Source organism: Herpailurus yagouaroundi, unplaced genomic scaffold, assembly GCF_014898765.1.
Source record: "Herpailurus yagouaroundi ecotype Mexico unplaced genomic scaffold, PumYag 142, whole genome shotgun sequence".
Taxonomy (NCBI): domain Eukaryota; kingdom Metazoa; phylum Chordata; class Mammalia; order Carnivora; family Felidae; genus Herpailurus; species Herpailurus yagouaroundi.
Window position 1 is genome coordinate 58,781,289 of NW_024412397.1, and position 19,644 is coordinate 58,800,932.

General features: G+C 41.2%; 1 protein-coding gene across 9 annotated transcripts in view; it reads left to right on the forward strand.

The window, feature by feature from the left end:
• PTPRM (protein tyrosine phosphatase receptor type M) overlaps positions 1-19,644 on the forward strand; it is an 806,292-nt gene that overhangs the window by 532,797 nt on the left and 253,851 nt on the right. For 6 of the 9 annotated variants that reach the window (XM_040479372.1, XM_040479375.1, XM_040479373.1 and 3 more), the window contains 3 exons: positions 2,270-2,543; positions 3,597-3,633; positions 10,181-10,255. In XM_040479372.1, the coding sequence (XP_040335306.1) occupies positions 2,270-2,543; positions 3,597-3,633; positions 10,181-10,255 (386 nt within the window). The remainder of the gene's footprint in view (positions 1-2,269; positions 2,544-3,596; positions 3,634-10,180; positions 10,256-19,644) is intronic. The other 3 variants (XM_040479376.1, XM_040479378.1, XM_040479379.1) reach the window with 1 other exon arrangement.

The window sequence follows — 19,644 nt, forward strand, 5'->3', positions numbered from 1 at the left end:
TTTTTTCCCCTTCCCTTCCCTCATGGTCTTCTGTTAAGTTTCTCAAGTTCCACATATGAGTGAAAACATGATATCTGTCTTTCTCTGACTGACTTATTTCACTCGGAATAATACCTTCCAGTTCCATCCATGTTGCTGCAAATGGCATGATTTCATTCTAGATGGGAGAAGTGTCAGAATTTGCAGATATATTTTAAATTCGCCACATCTAACTATACACATAAGAAGTTAGGGAGAAGGGGGCAAGAAATCCAAGTCCACTTTATCTCCATATGTGTTCTTGTCTTCCCTAGAGGAAGATGCTTCCTACGTGTGTCCTTTCATGTCAGACCCATCATGCACTGAGAATTACATCAGATTTGGTGGAGCAACTTAACATAACCAATAGAAAGTCTCTGATGTTAGGAGGTTAGGAAGCAAGAGTCATATTTCTTGTTTTTATTTATTTATGTTTACACCACACTCAGAATTCGCATTATCATTACACTGTGAACCTACTGTACCACCTGTCTACTGAGCAATCATTCTGATGTTCTACAACAATTGATTTTTCTTTGGGCAAGATTACAAACCGAACAGCAGCTGCTGGATTGCATTCCTGTAGTAGAATGTGCTAAGTGGTTATACTCCCAGAAATAGGTGATTTCGCTGAATGCACATTCAGAGGAAACAAGGGCGAGACCCAAAGAGGGGCCTCCCCAGTCCGCTGGGGATGGTAGGCTCCTCTCACCGGTTCTTCTTCAGCATTAAGGAGTCCCAGTGTGAGCAACTCTAGGATTGCAACATCGTTCCAGAGAGAGTCCCGGTGCTTTTCTGATACAGTGAGAAAAAGATGCATTTCCTTGCCAATCTATTCTGGATTCAGTTCTTGAAAGCTGCTGGCAAGAGTTAGTTTTTCTCAGTATCAGAAACTCTTTTTCCCCACCCAGACTACACAAATGTTCATCATGCCCTTAAAATATATATCTTCACAGAAACACCCGTCTCTTCAAAGTTGGTCTCATTCTCCTGTGGTTACTTCGAAATTCAGACATTGGTAGGGGGCAGGGAGGAAGGCGGGTAGGTGCTGGAACTCCTGTCCATACAGGCATCTACAGAGGATGCCATCCCCATCTAATCTTTATATGTAATTCAAATAACCCAGTTCAGGATCCAAGGCCTTGGCATCAAAATTCCAGTCTGTTTTCTCAGATCTTCTTATGTCCTCTCTTTCCACTGATCTGATATGGTGAGGGGCAAAAGAATGTAGGAGAATATGGGTCATTAAACCTTGCTTAACGTGAATCGTTATATACTGTGTTTTGTGACTTGTTAAAATGTCACATGCCTTCCTTCAGATGTCATTGAAGAAAATAATACGTTGCCTTTTTAATTTTTTTTTAATTTTTTAATGTTTACTTGGTTTTGAGAGAGAGAGAGAGAGAGTGCGCAAAAACGAGCTAAGCAGGGGAGGGGCAGAGGGAGAGGGAGACACAGAATCCGAAGCAGGCTCTTGAGCTATCAGCACAGAGCCCTGCATGTGGCTCGAACTCACGAAGCATGAGATCATAACCTGAGCTGAAGTCAGATGCTCAACCGACTGAGCCACCCAGGCGCCCCTACATTGCCTTTTTAAAAATAAACTTACAGTTAATATAATTTCATTTGTTAGGTAAACTGAGTTAATTTTCTATAAATTCATCTTCAGTTACATGTGAGAAAAACATTATTTTAGTGTCTGCCTCACATAAATAGCAGAGATTGTTATACATGTGTATAAATTGTAGTTTTGGTGAACTTTGTTTCCCCTCAACCACATTGTATTATTGGGGGTGAGAGCTATTTTTTTTAAGATTTTTAACTTTTTTATTTTTGAGAGAGAAAGCATGCTCACAAGCAGGGGAGGGGTAGAGGGAGAGAGAGAGAGAGAGAGAGAGAGAGAGAGAGAATCTTAAGCAGGCTCTACACCCAGCGCGGAGCCCAATGTGGGGCTCAATCCCACCACCCTGGGATCTTGACCTGAGCCGAAATCAAGAGTCAGACGCTCAACTGACCGAGCCATCCAGGCGCCCCTGGGGTGAGAGAGTTCTGTGGGAGAATATTAAGCCCCTTCCTTCTCTTTCATTGAGCAAGTGTTAAGGGAGGATCTGTTATGTACTTAGTACTTCTTACTGACTAAATCCAGTGCATTCTTTATTTTGGATATCTTGCGGGTCCATGCAGTTGAAATCAAAGGGAATCAGCTCAATCATCATAAAACATCACTGACAATACTTTTTTTCCTCCCTAGTGTCTATCAAGTAGTTGTTGAGGAAGAACGACCTCGAAGAACTAAAAAGACAACCGAAATCTTAAAGTGTTACCCCGTGCCAATTCACTTCCAGAATGCATCAATTCTGAACTCACAGTATTACTTTGCTGCAGAATTCCCAGCAAACAGTCTCCAAGCTGCTCAGCCTTTTACTATTGGTGATAATAAGACATACAACGGATACTGGAACACTCCCCTTCTCCCCCATAAAAGCTACAGAATTTATTTCCAAGCTGCTAGTAGAGCCAATGGGGTAAGTTTTATAGCTGGCTGTTTACCTAGGCTATTTAGGGTTATTAATGTGAACATAGATTAAGGACGATAGTGGTAAGAAATGAAGTCATGCTTTTGTGTGTGTGTTTACTTGGAACAAATGTACGTGGTTTTTTTTTCTTTGTAAACTTATTTTCACCTAGAGAAATTTATGGAAGGAAATGAATAAATCGGTATTTGTTTTGGTAGGGAGAATATGTTGTGAGCGTGATGGTTTTTATTTTCAGTTTTTACTTGGTACCAAAAGTTGGCTAGCAATTCTGCTTCGCTTACTATTTTACAGGGAAGTAGTATAGCTACAACACATACATTCAGCTCATTTAAAATTTTGTGAGATACACAACATCTGTCTTTCTAGCATCTTCTGTCCCATTTCTTTGGTTTCAGAAGAGTTTATGCTTCCTATTGCTGTAACTAAATTAGGTATCTTTTATTTTTTTTTTGAGAGAGAGAGAGAGAGAGAGAAAGCAGCTTTAGAAAGATTAGATGAAAGCAAAATAAAAACTATGGAGTCGTTCCTGAATTCTTTCCCCCTTTCTGTTCAGACCGACCCAGAACTCTGGTAAGATGTTAAAATCTCCTTAGAAAGAAATGGGAGTTTTCTGGACACCATGATGGTTTCCCTCCTTCACAGCATGGGTCTAAGTATCATTGACTCGACTTTTGCCAGTGAAAAGGGGGGAAATCCAGGACCCAGAGTTCTTCTCCAGTAGTATCTGCACAGAGTGAGCAAGGGTCTGGAGAAGACAGGGCCCCCAGGCAGAGACATTGTGTGTGTAGCTCCTCATTTGTCACCCGCTCCAGAAATGCCCATGGCCACCAGCTCCAGAGCCAGAAAATGTATCTGAGCATGGTACAAGGTGTGATCATCGTGTGAGCATGTATCTAAGTGCAATTCATCATTGTGTGATTAACACCACACTCGGAACAATGAGCTCTTTTCTTACCAGCATTTAAATAGAACTACAGATATTTTTATTTGTTTTAAATAAAGCACGAATAGTGACTTTTCCCCCCTCTTTATTTGACACAGGAAACCAAAATAGACTGTGTCCGAGTGGCCACAAAAGGTAGGTTGAAATTGTGGGATGCTCTCCCAGTTTATGTCCTTTAAATTTTTAGATGGTATTTCAGAACTTCTTGTAAGGTTAACTTCGTTGAAATAAGCGTGTCTATCTGTGGGTACATGTATTAGAGTCTTAGCAGTTAATACTATTTCATGCCAATACTTTTTTTAAATAAGGAGTCGTGTTACTGAGTTCCAAGGAGTTTTCAGTGGTTAGCCTTTTCGAAATTCTTTAAAATAAAATTAATGTTTATGTGCTTTCGGTACATGTTTTTTAAACCATAGTAGCATATGCAGTAGTCCTGTGACTAATGAATCTTCATATGCAAAGTAGGAAAATACTGCCTGCTGTTTTTAAGCAAGTACCTAGTGATAAGAGCTCTCCCAAATGGAGTCTGCATGGGCTTTTTTCACGGAACACGGGGCAATTAAACCCAGTAAGTGGGTGATTTTAGTGGAATTTCTGTTTCCCAGGCCTGGTTAAAATCCTGGGAAAATGTGATCAGGGACAAGATGTAGAAGTGGCTGGGGTTGAACCGTCATAAGCTCACCACACACAGCCTCCTAAAGAACCAAGTACGGTTGTATGTGCACACACGAGCTGTGATGTCATCTTGTTCACCTTGGAGTGTGATCTTAACCAGGGCATGGGAAATGTATGAGACAATGCTTTGAGAAATATAAAATCCCACATTAAAATGAGGCATTATAAATTAACACCTGTAGTTAAGTATACCCTCTCAGACCATCACAAGTGACCCATGACCATGAACTTATCATGTGTGACTCAATTTAGAAATGATGGCACGAAGGCATCCTTGGGTCTGTCACACTAGATGTAGTCAGGCCAGAGACAGTCACCTGAGTTCTGTTGGGTAGAAATACCTTGTTATTTCATTGTTTCCCTTGCAGGGAGTATAGTTTGATATATCATGGACATCCATCTGCATGTTCAAAATTCACATTGAATTCTAATTTCATGAAGATACAGGACCTTTTTATTCCGTTAGCTCCACAAATATTTCTTGGTTTCATGGTCTGTGCCAAACACTGCCAGGTGCTCATGGGCTCATGTTCTAGTTCTAAGAATCTATTTGTCTTGATTTTGAAACATTTGGTTTTGTAGTATCATATTTGTCTTGATTAAGTGCCTTTATTTCTAGGGATAAATTAACAGTAAATGAAATTACAGAGATTGGTGTATTTCATAAACTGTAATATGATCTTAGCTATTAATTACTAAGGATTATGAAGCCCTTGAATGAGGTATCAATGCTCTTAGGCCTCCATCCAGACCACCACCCGTGCTCCAGTTGTTGTACTGAATTCGCCTTACCTTCAAGGTCTGAAAGAGTAAATCCGCTTCCGCAGTGCCTAATTTATAATGCCGTCCACTGAAATCGCAGCTAAAATGTTTGAAAGCACTTTCATACCTGTCTCACCTAGTTCTTCACCATTACTGTGAGAAAGGAGGCAGGTATTTCTGTTTTTATTTTTTAAATGAAGAAAATGCATATTTCTAGAGGTGAATTGACTTACCAGGGTCACTCAGCTGATAATCTGTGGGTCAAGGCTTAATCCCGAACCTTTGAACTCCTACCCACAGTGTTTCCTCTGTATTTCACGGCTTTTCACCCTGCAGATCCTCAGACCAACTATAGTATTGCATTGTATAAGTATCTGCTCTCCCCTTTATTAAAATTGAGTCCCTGCCTAATTCACTCTGAAAGCAATGAAATTTGTCATCACGTTCATTTACATAGCTAAATAATTATATAAATAACACTCTCGTAGATATGGAAATCTGACGTTGGCTGTTTTCACAATAGATTGAATTAGATGGTGATTTGGATCATTTTCTTCCATCAGCTAGATTTAATCAATATTGTAATTTGTTTTTCAATTCACCAAAGGATGATTAGGCAATCGGATGACCTGATTGACTGAATATTCCCCACTCATATTTTCTAAGTCATTTGCAAACGTTTATTTAGCCACAAACTCTATCCAAATAAACTCTATTGGGGAAAGAGGGAAACCGGTGTTAATAGTCATTATGTAACATTGTCCTTCCATTCGTAAAAGCTTAGTATAGGAGGTAACCTTGGGAGATATTCTCCTTGCAGGTTAAATCTGCACTGTCTGGTCTTATTTTATTCTATTATGTTCTACGTGTACAGATTCAGTGAACTTCCTTTATAGCGCAGTCTAATGTTTCACCACTGCTACAGTCAGATAATTTTTCTTTATTCATGCTAAAAGCTCTTTCAGTGGTGCAGGAAGCCATTCCATCTTGACTACGTAGTCAAAACAGAGAAATAGGCAGTTCTGATAACTTTATTGGTTCCCTGCAGGAAGGATGCTTGCAATTGAAAAAAGTTCAAACTTTCTGTGTTTTGGCCACATATTGCTGACAGTGTGGTGGCTTAATTGCATTTTCAGGCACGAAGCCACACTCCTAAGCAGCGTTTTGAATTTACAGAGATGTTGATGTTCTCATGAAACAACTGTTGACAAGTATCTTTATAGAGAAAGTATGGAGGTGGATTTGTTTTCACAGGAAGCTAGTTTGTAATTTCAAGTATGGGTATGTCTCTTAAAGATATATTTCATACTCTTTATAAATTTAATGTTGTGATTATTTTAATCCTATTCCAAGGGTATATTTTGACACTAATATAAAGCCTTATAAAAATTAGACATGGGGGAAAAACCTAAGGTATGTTCTTACCTATCTCCAAATGTGTGGGGGATTGCCTGTATTTTCCTGTATCCTTTCATTTATATATCTAGATTCCTCATAGGTATATGTGACTGTATTTTGATTGTTGGCTATAGGCAAACTCATCACAGAATATTCTGTCTATTCAGTTAAAAGATAAAGACACCATACAGCTATAGGATATGCATAATGTTTGGATGTTACCCTCAACCTGTATGGTGGAGTTAACAGAATAGCTTTTAACTGTTTTTAGATCCTCTTAGTTTTATTTTGATTTTTAATCACATTCACATTTTTATAGTTGGATTCTTTTCAAGACCACCTGGTCCGACTGTGTCTTAGCAGTTAGTATATGGGTTTTCTTTGACTTTTGCATACCTAACGGCTGCCTCACGGTCAGTAGAAGGGCTAAAACTCCTTTTATGCTAGTTCTGGAAGGCCTTGTTGATTATCAATTCTAAATGGACAGGATACACTTAAATATCAAAACCTTTCTTGTTAGTAAATTAGATTTCTCATATTAAATGAGGCACATTCTTTCTAATTGATACAGTAATCAATTTAAACGGCATATTTTGCATCGATCTTCCATACAATAATATTTTCCATAACACGATGCCAGTAATCTTTCTCCTAGACAGTGTAGTCATTTGGCATCTTCCTTGTTACACATTCATTTTAAAACATTTGTGAGTGCCTACTAAAAGTTAGGCATAGTATAATCTGTGAGACTTCTTAGGTACATAAATATATCACTTTTAAGTTTTTGAGGATTTTGAGTTTGTAAACGTTTGGGGTTTTTTTTGTTGTTGTTGTCTGTTTGTTTTTAGTGCATGGGGGCTGGAGTCAGATGTGTGTACTTATTCCTTTCTTTGCTATGATTTGGCTGATGGTAGGGTAACTAGAAATCAAAACAAAAACCTCATGAAAACACATGCTAAATTCTTTCCAAAAGCATTATAGGAGTTACACTGTAAGTCTTAAACAGAAAGAATACAAACTATTATTCTAGTGTCATATTTTAAGGTGAATTTTTTGTGCAAAATACGCTTCACTGTTTTTAAGCTCAGTAATTTATTTAACTTACATTTGTACTCCGATGCGCATATACTTTGCTGGAAGACCTTCAGAAAACTTTGAAGGACTTCCATTGTCCCAATACAGTTTCTAACTAGACTCAGAAATTTGAATGTTTCTTTCTTTAATCACTAGGCTCTTTGAGAAGTTTCTCTACACTGTTTTCCTGTTCACGGTTTTGTTCAAAGAAATACCATCGTTTCTAGGCCACAATGCTCACAGAACGAAAGCACACTGATAAAAGAGCTGAAAAGAATGTTGACATGCACAGCTAATTAAGATTCCTTTTAATTGTTCATATTCAATACACGAGAAAACAAATTATATAGTAAGACCACTCATCTATGCAAATCTGCTATCATTTAGCTATGGATTTAGAAATAGAAATATAGATATGATCTACATTTGTCATTCAACATTTTAGAGAGAAAGTATTTTCTTTGCTTGATCTGAAATGGTGTTCCTAATATACATCATGAATATAGCCAGGCCCCAAGAAGTTACCAAGGAAAAGAAACCTGTTTAACTTTGTTCAACGCTATGTTTCCCAAATATTTGACCCAAACTCAATTTTCCAAGGAACACGAAAGTCACGCAAAAGAGTTTGGTAAATACTGGTTCATCAGATTCCACAACACCCCACTGCATGCAACTGAAATGGTACTTTGTAAGTCTGATATACTTTTTACTCTTCCATACATACTTTTGGACCCAAAAGAGACCCTGAATTTATCAACTATTAGATACTGTCTTCATAGCATAGGATTGGAATATCTGACTTTATTTTACCAAATTTCGCAATATTCTCTTTCGTAATACAATGCAATTGACCTTTTAAGACAGAGGGTAGCAAATTTTTATGTAAAGGGAAGATGGTAAATATGTTAGGCTCTGTGAGCCATGTGATTTCTGCCACAGCTACTCAGCTCTACCATTGCTGTGCAAGAGCAGCCATGGGTGATGTGTGCACAATTAAGTCTGACTGTGTTCCAATAAAACTTTATTTGCAAAAGTAGGCGGTGGCCTGGCTGACTCCTGTTTTAAGGAAATTTGTAGCAGACTCAAGTTTTGTCCTTGTAACTAAAAATTATAGTCACAAATGAACACTTTACCATGCAGAACCTAGAGATCATATAAAAATCCCTCCTGATACCTATCATGTACTTTTTCTATGGGGGCTTTGAGCCTCTGACTGCAATTTGCCCTTCATTTAGTTGTGAAGACATGGCTGCCCAACCTCGCCATTTTCAAGTAACTTTGCGTCCATGTTGTTTACCTTTTTCAGTATTGGATAGGTGCTCTGTTTCTGATAAGACGATATAGTTTTTTCTCAAAAAGCAGAGTAGGTCACATTCTCCTGTGAGTAACAGGACACCACACAGAAACTTTGGTTGAACAACAGTCTGTGACCCAGCAAATGTTTTATGTATAAACTTGGTACCGACCCTGTAACAAGGCTTAGAAATAACATTTTACTGTTTACAGTGTGCCATCTCAGTATGCAAAACTGCATACTCTATCCTATCGAGAAAATTATCTCCATAGTACCCTGGGGTTTCTCCACTTTCTGACCCAACTGGTAGTTTATTCATCTCACTTAGCAAGACTAGAAAGTTTTCATTAATAACGTGTGAAAGACGATTATCCCACTCTTGAACCCAGTTGCTACAATTGTCTAGTTACAAGAAGCAGCACCGTTTGAATGGTGCAGAGGGATATTTCAAAATATTATGCAGCAGCAGTTTTGGGTTTAATTGTCTGCAGATGGTAGATGATCTATTTTCCTTACTCGCTGCCACATTTCTAATAGCACCCAGGCTGTTCCATGTAAATTAGTAATCTTTCATGTAAGCCTGTCCTTAATTTTCCAATATTTTTTCTTTGCATCATTTTCCAGCTGTATCATGTTAGAACTGACATTTTAATTTTCTATTTTTTTCCCCGATATCTGTGTGTCATGAATGTTAACCATTTAAACACAACTGCTAAGCTGTGCAGCCAAACCAAGAAGCTCGACTGGTCTGCCTCCAGAATCTTAATCGTGTCTGTGGTCACATGTTAACCATGACGACTACAGCAAGGGCAGTTACTAGTTTTTGGTTTTTGAACCGACCAATGCTTTGAGGTGCATTTTTCCCCAGTCCCTTAATGTGACAAAATAAGGTTCCTAAATGGAAACATTCTCCGCGAAATTTAGTTATCAGAGAAATCCCTCTGTAGAAAAATGTCTCTAATGAAAGAAGATCATGTTCTCCACAAAGGTGATTTTAGCAAGAAGAGAAAATATTGTGACTTCAGCAGCAGAATTTTAAGTAACCTAATAAATTTTAAAAGCCTAAAGTTTGGATCATCAGAATTAGCAGCGAATCACTTATACACCACACTCAACAGCACTTGGAAACACTGTTCAGTCTAGAGCCTTATTTAGAGCGTATGTTTTGTTTTTACTACGGGGGGGGGGCGGGGGCCGCATCTTCGGTTGACCTACCCAAAATATCAGCCAAAGCTTGCAACTGTGTCATAGTTAGAAATCTAACTGCCTGACAAAAACTTGTTTAAGGGAAAAGAATCCAGAAAATTCAACACTTTGCTATGTTTTTTTTTTCTTTTTTCTTTTCTTCTCTTTTTGTTGTTGTTGGAACAAAGTTGAGACAATGTGATATACTGATCGAGATTCTCCTTGCTAGCCTAGCTTCAGTCTGGCTTTTTCTTCCCTCATGCATGCTGACCTGGGAATCTTCCTTTGCCATAGCTGCGATAATCGTGACTCAGCTTACAACACCTTACATTCGCATCGCCCCTGCCGCAGGCGACGACCAGCTGACAGGTCAGATGTTCAAGTATAGATGAGTCATCTTGCCCATTTCCTGCTCATTTTTCTCAGCTTTGTTTCCCCTCTACATTTCCTCCTCTGCTTAAGGCTTGTTTACAATGTGTCAGGCTCTTGGTACAGACCTGTGCCCGCATTAAATGAAGTGATGTGCTTGGCCTCTTCTGTGTGTGCACATTGATACCCATGCATTAAGCACAACGCCACTGCATGTTCTCATTGTGTGTTTGTCTGTCGGTGTGTTCCTTTCCAGCCTAATGTTGTACAGAATGAAATTTGCTGGACTTGTGATAGCAATGCCATCAAACAGGATTTCCATCAGAGTACATAAAGATGTATGCCCAGTTATGCAGATTCACCTAGAAAGGCCCTGTGGTGTCAGGGTGAGCGAGCTTTACTTCCCACCTCGTAGGGTCTCGTGTGCACGCGCACGGAGCCATACACAGTCCTGAGATGAAGCCACCCAGAGCCGTTTGGGGTGACGCTGTTCAAACAGCTTTGTGTGTACGTACAACTGGAGCAGAGCTGTCTACGTTCCTTATAGAGCCTTGTTTCGAAGTGTTTATATAGAGCAGTGGTACATCTGCCAGCCAAATGCATTGAATAATTTAGGGAAGTTTTTAGAAAATCGAATGGCTTAGAGTCATGGAGTTAAACTGTGTGCTTCTATATAGAAGAAGCAGCACACAGAAAGAGAACGTAGCCAAGAGAAATTAGCTTGTCCGTTCCGTACTCTAAAGGTGTATGGACATCAGCATAAACTCCTGTAGGAAAAGAGTCCAGTAAACGACTCCAGATGGAAGGTGAGTGGTCAGAGAACCCCAGGAGACAAATTTTTGTCCTGCAGTAAAAGCAAGCCATTGTCAAGATTTCTAACATAATTGCGTGGGCAGGATTCAAATTCTGGTTTCAGAGACATCATCAACATTGTAGTTTATGGCATGTAGTATAGGCATGGTTAAAACTCAGCTGTTTTCCATAGAATTTCCACTCCAGCAATTGTTTTGAGTGTATGAAACAAGGGAATATACTCTAACATTTAAGAAAGTAAAAAAGTATAGCTCAACTCATGGTAAGAATTCACAAATGTTTACGTTGTCCTGTGAGCTTGTTATTTTGGAAAAATAAAAGCAACTGAGACTCAGCAAATTCACAGACTGATTTTTGGAAGGTAACGAAATGGAGGCTAATTCTACTTCTTTCCCTACTGGTTCCACACATATTTTCAGTCCTCTGTTTTGGGGCCTAAAAGCTATAAGGTTATTATTGATAGTTCTGCTTCTCTTTGTTTTCAAGGTTCTTCTAAGCATATTTCTTTTACGGGTTGAAGTTCTGCTTCTTACAGACCCTTTCTTATCCTGAACTTCTGAAGTTCTCTTCCCAACAGTAGAAGTACTTATGGAGTAGTGTAGCATCTTTCTTAAGTCCTCTGTTTTAAAACCTTCGTATTTAAGGACTGGCCCATGGCCCATGGTCGGGTTAGGTGTCCATCTTGAAAGTAACCTTCAAGTCTGACTACCAGCTGAGTCTGAACTGGCCCTATGGTTGTAGCAAACCAATAAAAATGGCTCCACTATCCGAAAACAAGTGCTTATGGGCAATGTAGTTCAATAGCCCCCTTCTAAGGCTTTAGCTGTATCTACAACCTTCATATTAAGCATGCTGTTTACTAGGCAGTGAAGTAAGTGAAACTTCTGAACATAGATTTCTCTCCAAAACTTGCGTAAGTAAGAAGATAGCTCATAAATCAGCCTCCTTCACAGTGCTTTCAGATCCCGGGTATCTTGTTATTTGGGAACTAGTCTGTGAAGGACACAAACATTGCTCGAGTGTATGGCTGCCATTCTTTTAAGGGCTGCAGGCGATCTCCATCATTTACTTTGTTTTATTAGGGATTAAAATGATGGAGTGTTAGAATAAGCCTCAAAAAAAAAAAAAACAGTAAAAAAAAAAAAAAACCCAAAAAACTACTCCTGATCTTTTTTTAGTATTTACTGCTTATTTTAATGATGGGTAATCTTACCCAGATGAATTCAAAAATCAAGTAATATTTCTTTTGCATTTTCCATTTGCATCAGCCATCAACTGTGATAGCAGTAACACTGTCTTTTTTAATAGATTTATTCATGAGTCATACTGCAAGCTTGAGACTTAATGCATTCAATCACTTAGCTGACATTCATTGAGCACCCTCTGTGTGCCAAGATATAGATCTACTAAGTCTTATAAAGAGTTTTACTTTGTGTGGTTGCCCAGGCTCTTGGCATCAGGCATTTTGCATCAGTCACATCAAAACCTACGTACCCACATGTTCTTAGGAATGAAAAATCACTATCATGCTGGTCATTTAGCAGTTAGGAAAGGACAATAGTTTGGTAACTAATGGGCAGACAGGACATGTATTTCAAAACCTTTCTCATCGTGTGCAGCAGCTTAGGAAATGGTCAGTGGGACGATTCTGAACATTGCACATCTGTGACCGATTGGCCAGTTGTGGTTTTGTTTATTAGATCAATATGGTGCCTTCCAGAAGCCAACAGGAGATGCATGAGGGATACATTGTGAAGTGCCCTCAGCAGTGTTTTTGTTCATTTTGTTTTAATTGTGCTGACCTCCTACTCCTACAAGTGCTGTTCAAGGCTGTACTTACACTAGGAAGCTCTGATGAGATTGTCCTCCGCAGCATAGTTCCTTTGTCCCGGAATGTGGCACATGCCGCTTGGGCTTTCCTTGGCCCAGATGGGACCTCACTCGCTCGTCTAACACCAAAGTAAACAAGCATCCTGGTGACCTGGTGTCCATGCCAGGACTTCCGGACACAGCAAAATGCTCGTGAATACTAGCTGATCTGATTCACTGAACGAAGGCAGATCAGGCTGCAGAATGCTGGTGTGTCTGATGAGCAGGCCTGTCATTGCACTGGGGAGTGTTTCTGAAATGTTTTGTCTTCAATCAACGGTGAACTACATCATTATCCAATATACACACATACACATACACAGAAGTTTAACTGAAGAGAAAGCATTGGAAACCTCACTGCCAAGACTACATGCTGAATAAGACGCTCTCTGATTCGTTCCATTCTGTTCCATTTCATTCTATTTCATTCTTTAAAAAAATTCCAGTCACTACCTACTAAACTGATTTCATGTCCCACTATTGGGTTGCAACCCACAGATTTTAAAAAATGCTTTATTAAACCACTGGATATAGGAGATTATGAAAGGAAACGATATATAACTGGAATAAAGGTCCCATCTACCTCAAAAGCACTCTAAAGAGTGCACATAGAAAAAGTTCTAGAAATTGGAAATGGTTCTGGTTTCTACTTTGTTCCCTTTACTATGTGATTAATTGTCTGTAATATAGAAGTGCTTTAGGAAGAAAATTAAAAGCTGTACATGCTAGAAATTTCTAAGATTTTTTAGTTAATTTTATAAATATCTCTAGGCTGTTTATTTTGTATTAAGATATTTCTGTTTATGATTTAATAACCCAGCTAGCTCTGAAATGCTGTGGAGAATGTTTTCCTTAAACAAATTTTTTATCATCCCATTTGGTTAACCCATACATCTAATATGATAAGATCTGTATCCTAGAATATTTATCAACAAAGTGGCTTCTGGGATTCAAGTACAAATCAGGTATATCAGAGCATGTAGAATTACTTGCTAGATATAATTAGTACTAAAAAAAAAAATAGAGAACTAGCCAAAGACTATTCCCACAAAGTTCCAAGTTTTAAAAAAGAGATATGTAGCATATCTGTATTGTCAAAGATAAATACAGCTGGACATTAAAGCTGTAAAAACAGATTTTATTCAGTAACTCCTGACTATAGGGGATAGAGGTGGGCTCCATTTTGATTTGTGCAGAGTGGACTGACTTTTTTTTTTAAGTTCATTTATTTTGAGAGAGAGAGAGTCGAGGGGGGAGCAAGCAGAAGAGAGGCAGAGAGAGAGGAAGAGAGAATGCCAAACAGGCTCCGTTCTGTCAGTGCAGAGCTGAAGTGGGGCTCAAACTTATGAACCATGAGATCATGACCTGAGTGGAAATCAAGAGTCGGACGCTTAACCAACTGAGCCACCCAGGCTCCCTGAGGGGCTGGCATTTTAAAGGGAGAATGAAGGGGGGTTGTGAGCAGGGGCTCAGTAGAGTCAGTGTAGTGAAAAATTATAAAAAGCAGGAAGGGTGTATTGGTCCGGGAGGCACCCATCTGGTTGGCCAACTGGCACTTATCAATGTCAAGCTGCTTCCCTCTCCTCCACCCCCAGGGCTGGGACACAGGAGCCCTGTGTTCAGGTGTCACTGGAACAAACCATCATTTCTTCGGGCAGCCTTCAGTTTTCTCAGGCAAGCACTTTAAGGGACATGGGTCACCTAGGTATGCAGCCTTGAGCAGTTAGAAAACCATCAGTGTTTGCTCAAGTCTTACAGGCCAAGGTGAGGCCTACGGGAGGAAGGGCTCAGAGGAGCCTAGCTGGCATTTGGTCAGAGAGAGAATCTTTGCCAATGTCATCTTTGCCAATTTGGTCACAGAGAGAATCTTTGCAAAGCGGTCATGAAATAAATCCCAAGGAATTTCTTTTTCTCCCTAATGTGGCTCTTAAAGCAAGAGTTTTAGGGGTGCCTGGGTGGCTCAGTCAGTTAAGCGGCCAATTTCGGCTCAGGTCATGATCTCACAGTTTGTGGGTTCGAGCCCTGTGTTGGGCTCTGTGCTGACAACTTGCTCAGAGCCTGGAGCCTGCTTTGGATTCTGTGTCTCCCTCTCTCTCGGACTCTTCCCTGCTCATGCTTTGTCTCTTTCAGTCTCAAAAATATGTACAACATAAAAAAAATTAATTAAAGCAAATAGAGTTTTTTTTTTTTTTAATGTAAAATATAAAACATGGAAGTCACTGAACTAGATCCCCGCTGAGGAAGTCAAGCAACTGAGCGTATACAGAGAAGCTCCTGTGTTTTGGACCCTGTGCTAGAAACCTCCACAGGCATTATTTCGCTAAGTCCTCACAATGGCCACCTGAGAGAACATCATCACACTTTTCAGTTGAGAAAAGGAAGCTCAAAGGCATTAGATTCAAGTACACAGGCCTCAGAGCACTGATACGCAGGGAAGTCAGGGACAGAACTCTGATCCCAGCCTTTGTGACTTGAGCCCTGGGCTCCTTTGACCTCAGTGTCTGTTTGAACTTCTCCCTTTTTGGGGCGCCTGGGTGGCTCAGTCGGTTAAGCGTCCGACTTCAGCCAGGTCACGATCTCGCGGTCCGTGAGTTCGAGCCCCGCGTCGGGCTCTGGGCTGATGGCTCGGAGCCTGGAGCCTGTTTCCGATTCTGTGTCTCCCTCTCTCTCTGCCCCTCCCCCGTTCATGCTCTGTCTCTCTCTGTCCCCATAGTCAGGGACCATCTGTACTTAGTGTGTGAGAGGAGGACATTGAAAGTAGAACCATTAGGGGGCGCCTGGGTGGCGCAGTCGGTTAAGCGACCGACTTCAGCTCAGGTCATGATCTGCGGTCCGTGAGTTCGAGCCCCGCGTCAGGCTCTGGGCTGATGGCTCAGAGCCTGGAGCCTGTTTCCGATTCTGTGTCTCCCTCTCTCTCTGCCCCTCGCCCGTTCATGCTCTGTCTCTCTCTGTCCCAAAAATAAATAAACGTTGAAAAAAAAAATTAAAAAAAAAAAAAATGAACTTCTCCCTTTTTGCCCCGTGTTCTCCTCTCTCCCCTCCTGAGCCCTTCAGGCCTCACCTGCTCCCCCACCCCCAGCCCTGACACCCCATGCAGCCCTTTAAGTTGGGTTCCCACTGACACCTGGGCCCTCCTGGCCCCTTGCTCCCTTGTCCCCACCACACATCACACTAACCCCAGCCTGAGAAAATCTCATTGCCTGCTTTCTTGGCTCCTGGTTTCGTACTTCCGGGTGTTATTTGACAACCAGCAGAGGTTAATTCAACTAGAGGTATGTTGAATCCCGCCTTGATATGTTCTGCTGATCAGTGAATGTCTCCTGTACACGCAATGGTAGCGCTCCCACCCAGCGGTTCCCTCAGCCTAAGCCCTAAGCTGGCTTGGTCAGGCCTCCCCTCCCATTGCTGTGCCCACTCTCCTGGGCGGGCAGCTCTTTGCCAACCATGGCACTTTAGGCCTGCCCTTTACCCCTGGGGGTCCTAGCCATTGGGTCACAGAGAAGGACACCTTTTCCTTAGGAACAGAAACCAAAAGTGAGGTTCACCAGCAACAGCCCAAGGAAATTTCTCAGACTCTCGCTGAGGAGCGGGCCTATGGCAAATACCATCTTTGCAGAACACAAGTGTGTCCCTCCATCTTTACAAAGAATGAAGGAGGGTGCTAAATTCTGTATGTCTCAGCCTATGGGTTTTGAGCTCGAGTCAAGGGCTGACTCAGATGGAAGCCTAAGTGAGGACCTAAGTTTGGTGGTGACTGTGTGGGGGGAGGTACAATGGAAAAAAAAGGTGACGATCTCAAATCCCCCGTTCCACAAATGCTCATTAATTGGTTGCCGGAGACCATCAGGGGTGGAACCCTTATAAATTACTGGTCAAGTGGTTCTCAAACAGTGCTCTGTGGGGTTCCACAGGAAAGCCTCAGGGAGCTACTTCACATGCAGGCCTCTGGGCTGGGCAGCAACTTATTTAAAAACCGTTATGCATAGGGGCACCTGGGTGGCTCATTCAGTTAAGCGTCCGACTTTGGCTCGGGTCATGATCTCACAGTTTGTGAGTTCGAGCCCTGCATCGGGCTCTGTGCTGACAGCTCAGAGCCTGGAGCCTCCTTTGGATTCTGCGTCTCATTCTCTCTCTGCCCCTCCCCAACGTGTGCTCTGTCTCTCAAAAATAAATAAAAATGTAAAAAAAATAATTTTTTTCTTAAACCATTATGGGTAGCATAACTGTTGGGCAGGTGAAGAATTAAACTGCTCGGGTTCACATCTCAGCTGTGTCGCCTACCAGCAGATTGACCTTAGGCAAGTTACTTTGAATCTCTGTACCTCAGTTTGCTCATCTGTAAAGTGGGAGCCACAGCTTTACCCACAGTAAAGTTGTCAGAATTACATCCGCAAGTAAAGTACTTAGTACACACTCTGTAAATGTTAGCTATTATCGTTTCTCTACCTTAACACGTTGTTTTAAAGTATGGGAATGATGAACACCCTTTTATTCCTTCATTGATGCACCGAGCATGTATTTCCTGAGTAACTGCTATATGTCAGGCACTGAGTGAGGCTCTTGAGATATGTCAGTGAACAAAGCATATAAAAACTCAGATATACTGAAAACGTTTACTCTAAGTCTAGACTGACCTCATCCCCAGCCCCTATGATAGCTGTCTTTCTCTCTATGTAAATATATACAAATATATGCAGATTTTTTCCCCACTACCGTGTATTTACTTAACTCTGTCACTTGCATTTTGCACTTACTAAGTAAAGTACACTTATTAGGCCTCTCCTTCAGGCCAATATATATCAATCTAGGACATTCTGTTACCTAGTTGTTCCTCTGTAGGGATAGGTGAAGATCTAGTCACCCAGTCCCTTGTTAATGGCCATTCAGATTTTCACCACTTTTAGATTTTTTCTACTCACAGCAACAACCACCAGAAACTGGAATACATAACCTTCTGTACATGTTCTTTCCATTGTCACTTTATTGCTTTTTTTAATGTGTATTTATTTATTTTGAGAGAGAGAGAGAGAGAGAGCTGAGGAGGGGCAGAGACAGAGAGAGGGAGAGAGAATCCCAAGCAAGCTCCACGCTGTCAGCGCAGAGCCCGACACGGGGCTCAAACTCACAAACCGTGAGATCGCCACCTGAGCCGAAATCAGACACTTAACTGGCTGAGCCACCCGGGGGGCCCCTGTAACTTTATTTCATAATGATTCTCAAATATGGGTCAAAGGGCAAGTTTGTTTTATATGTAGGGCCATATTCCTTTCCTTCCCAGTTGTAGTAATTCATTCCCCCATTCTCCCGCTAAGTGCCTGCTAAGTGCTCCCCCTGCACTGGATGTCTACCACGCCATGTTTCCTGTATGGTGCGCTAACGTCTCCTGACGTTTCCTGAAGCTGGTTATCTTCGCCTGTGTTTACTGGCCATGTGCACTTCTTCTGCATCTGTTCATACTTATTCCTGTCAATCACCGTTCTTTTTTTTTTTTAATATTTTTAATGTTTATTTATTTTTGAGAGGGAGAGAGACAGAGTGCAAGCAGGGGAGTTGGGTGGAGAGAAAGGGGGACACAGACTCTGAAGCAGGCTCCAGGCTCTGAGCTGTCCACACAGAGCCCGACGCGGGGCTCGAACTCACAAATCGTGAGGTTATGGCCTGAGCTGAAGTCAGACGCTTAACCGACGCTTAGCCTAGGCAGAGCCACCCAGACGCCCTGCAATCACTGTTCTTTTGACTTTACTGTGTCTTTTGGCATAAAGAAATTCTCATTTTCAGATAATGAATATGTTCCCGTTTTCCTCTATTTCTCCAAGGTTTTTGTTTTGCTGGAGAAGGTATTCCCATCTCTGATTATTCAGCCATTCACCTGAATTTTAGCTCTTGAATCCGTCTAGAAACTACCACCAATATGGTGTGGTGTATTGCCAATGGAGAGGGCTAGCTTTTCCAGATAGACAACAGCTAGACCAGCTCTTATTATTAAATAAACAATTATTTTCTCACAGCAGTGAAATGCCATATTGTCATATATTACGATACATGTATATACACTATATTATGGTCCTCTTTGGGTCTTCCTACATTATTAGCATAAGTTTTTTTTTTTTTTATTATACTGGTTTTTTAGGATAGTTTCTTATGTGATAAAACTGGAATTCTCTCATCTTCTTTGTCAAGAATCCCTCACATCCCTCCTTGTCTCCTTATCAGTCCTTCCAATGGCCTGGAGTCCTTACAGCCTTAAATGATGGCCCCACTCCTCTGATTCACTCTCTACCTTCTTTCCTCTGCCTTACTCCACACCAGCTACCCTGACCTCCCTGTGGTTCTTTGGCCACATCAGCCATGCTCCTTTCCTTGACCTTTTGCTCCCAGTTTCCCCTTGCTTGGGAATATTCTTCCCCACATATCCACTTGACCCTGCCTCCTGTAGTCCTGGCTCAAATCTACCTTCTCCACGAGGTCTGCCATGAATACTCAACCCGTCTTCATGCTGCAGCCTCCCATGAGACCTTTCCCCATCCTTTCCGTACAGTCTTCCCCCCCTTAGGCTGCTGCTTTCTTCCTGTTTCCAGCACTTCTCACTTTACATGCTCTGTCTTCCTCCCCCTCCTACACTATAAGCCCCCTAAGGGCAGACATCTTCATCTGCCGTGTTCTGATTTATATTCCAGTGCACCCCAGGCAGTTGGGTTCCAAAAATG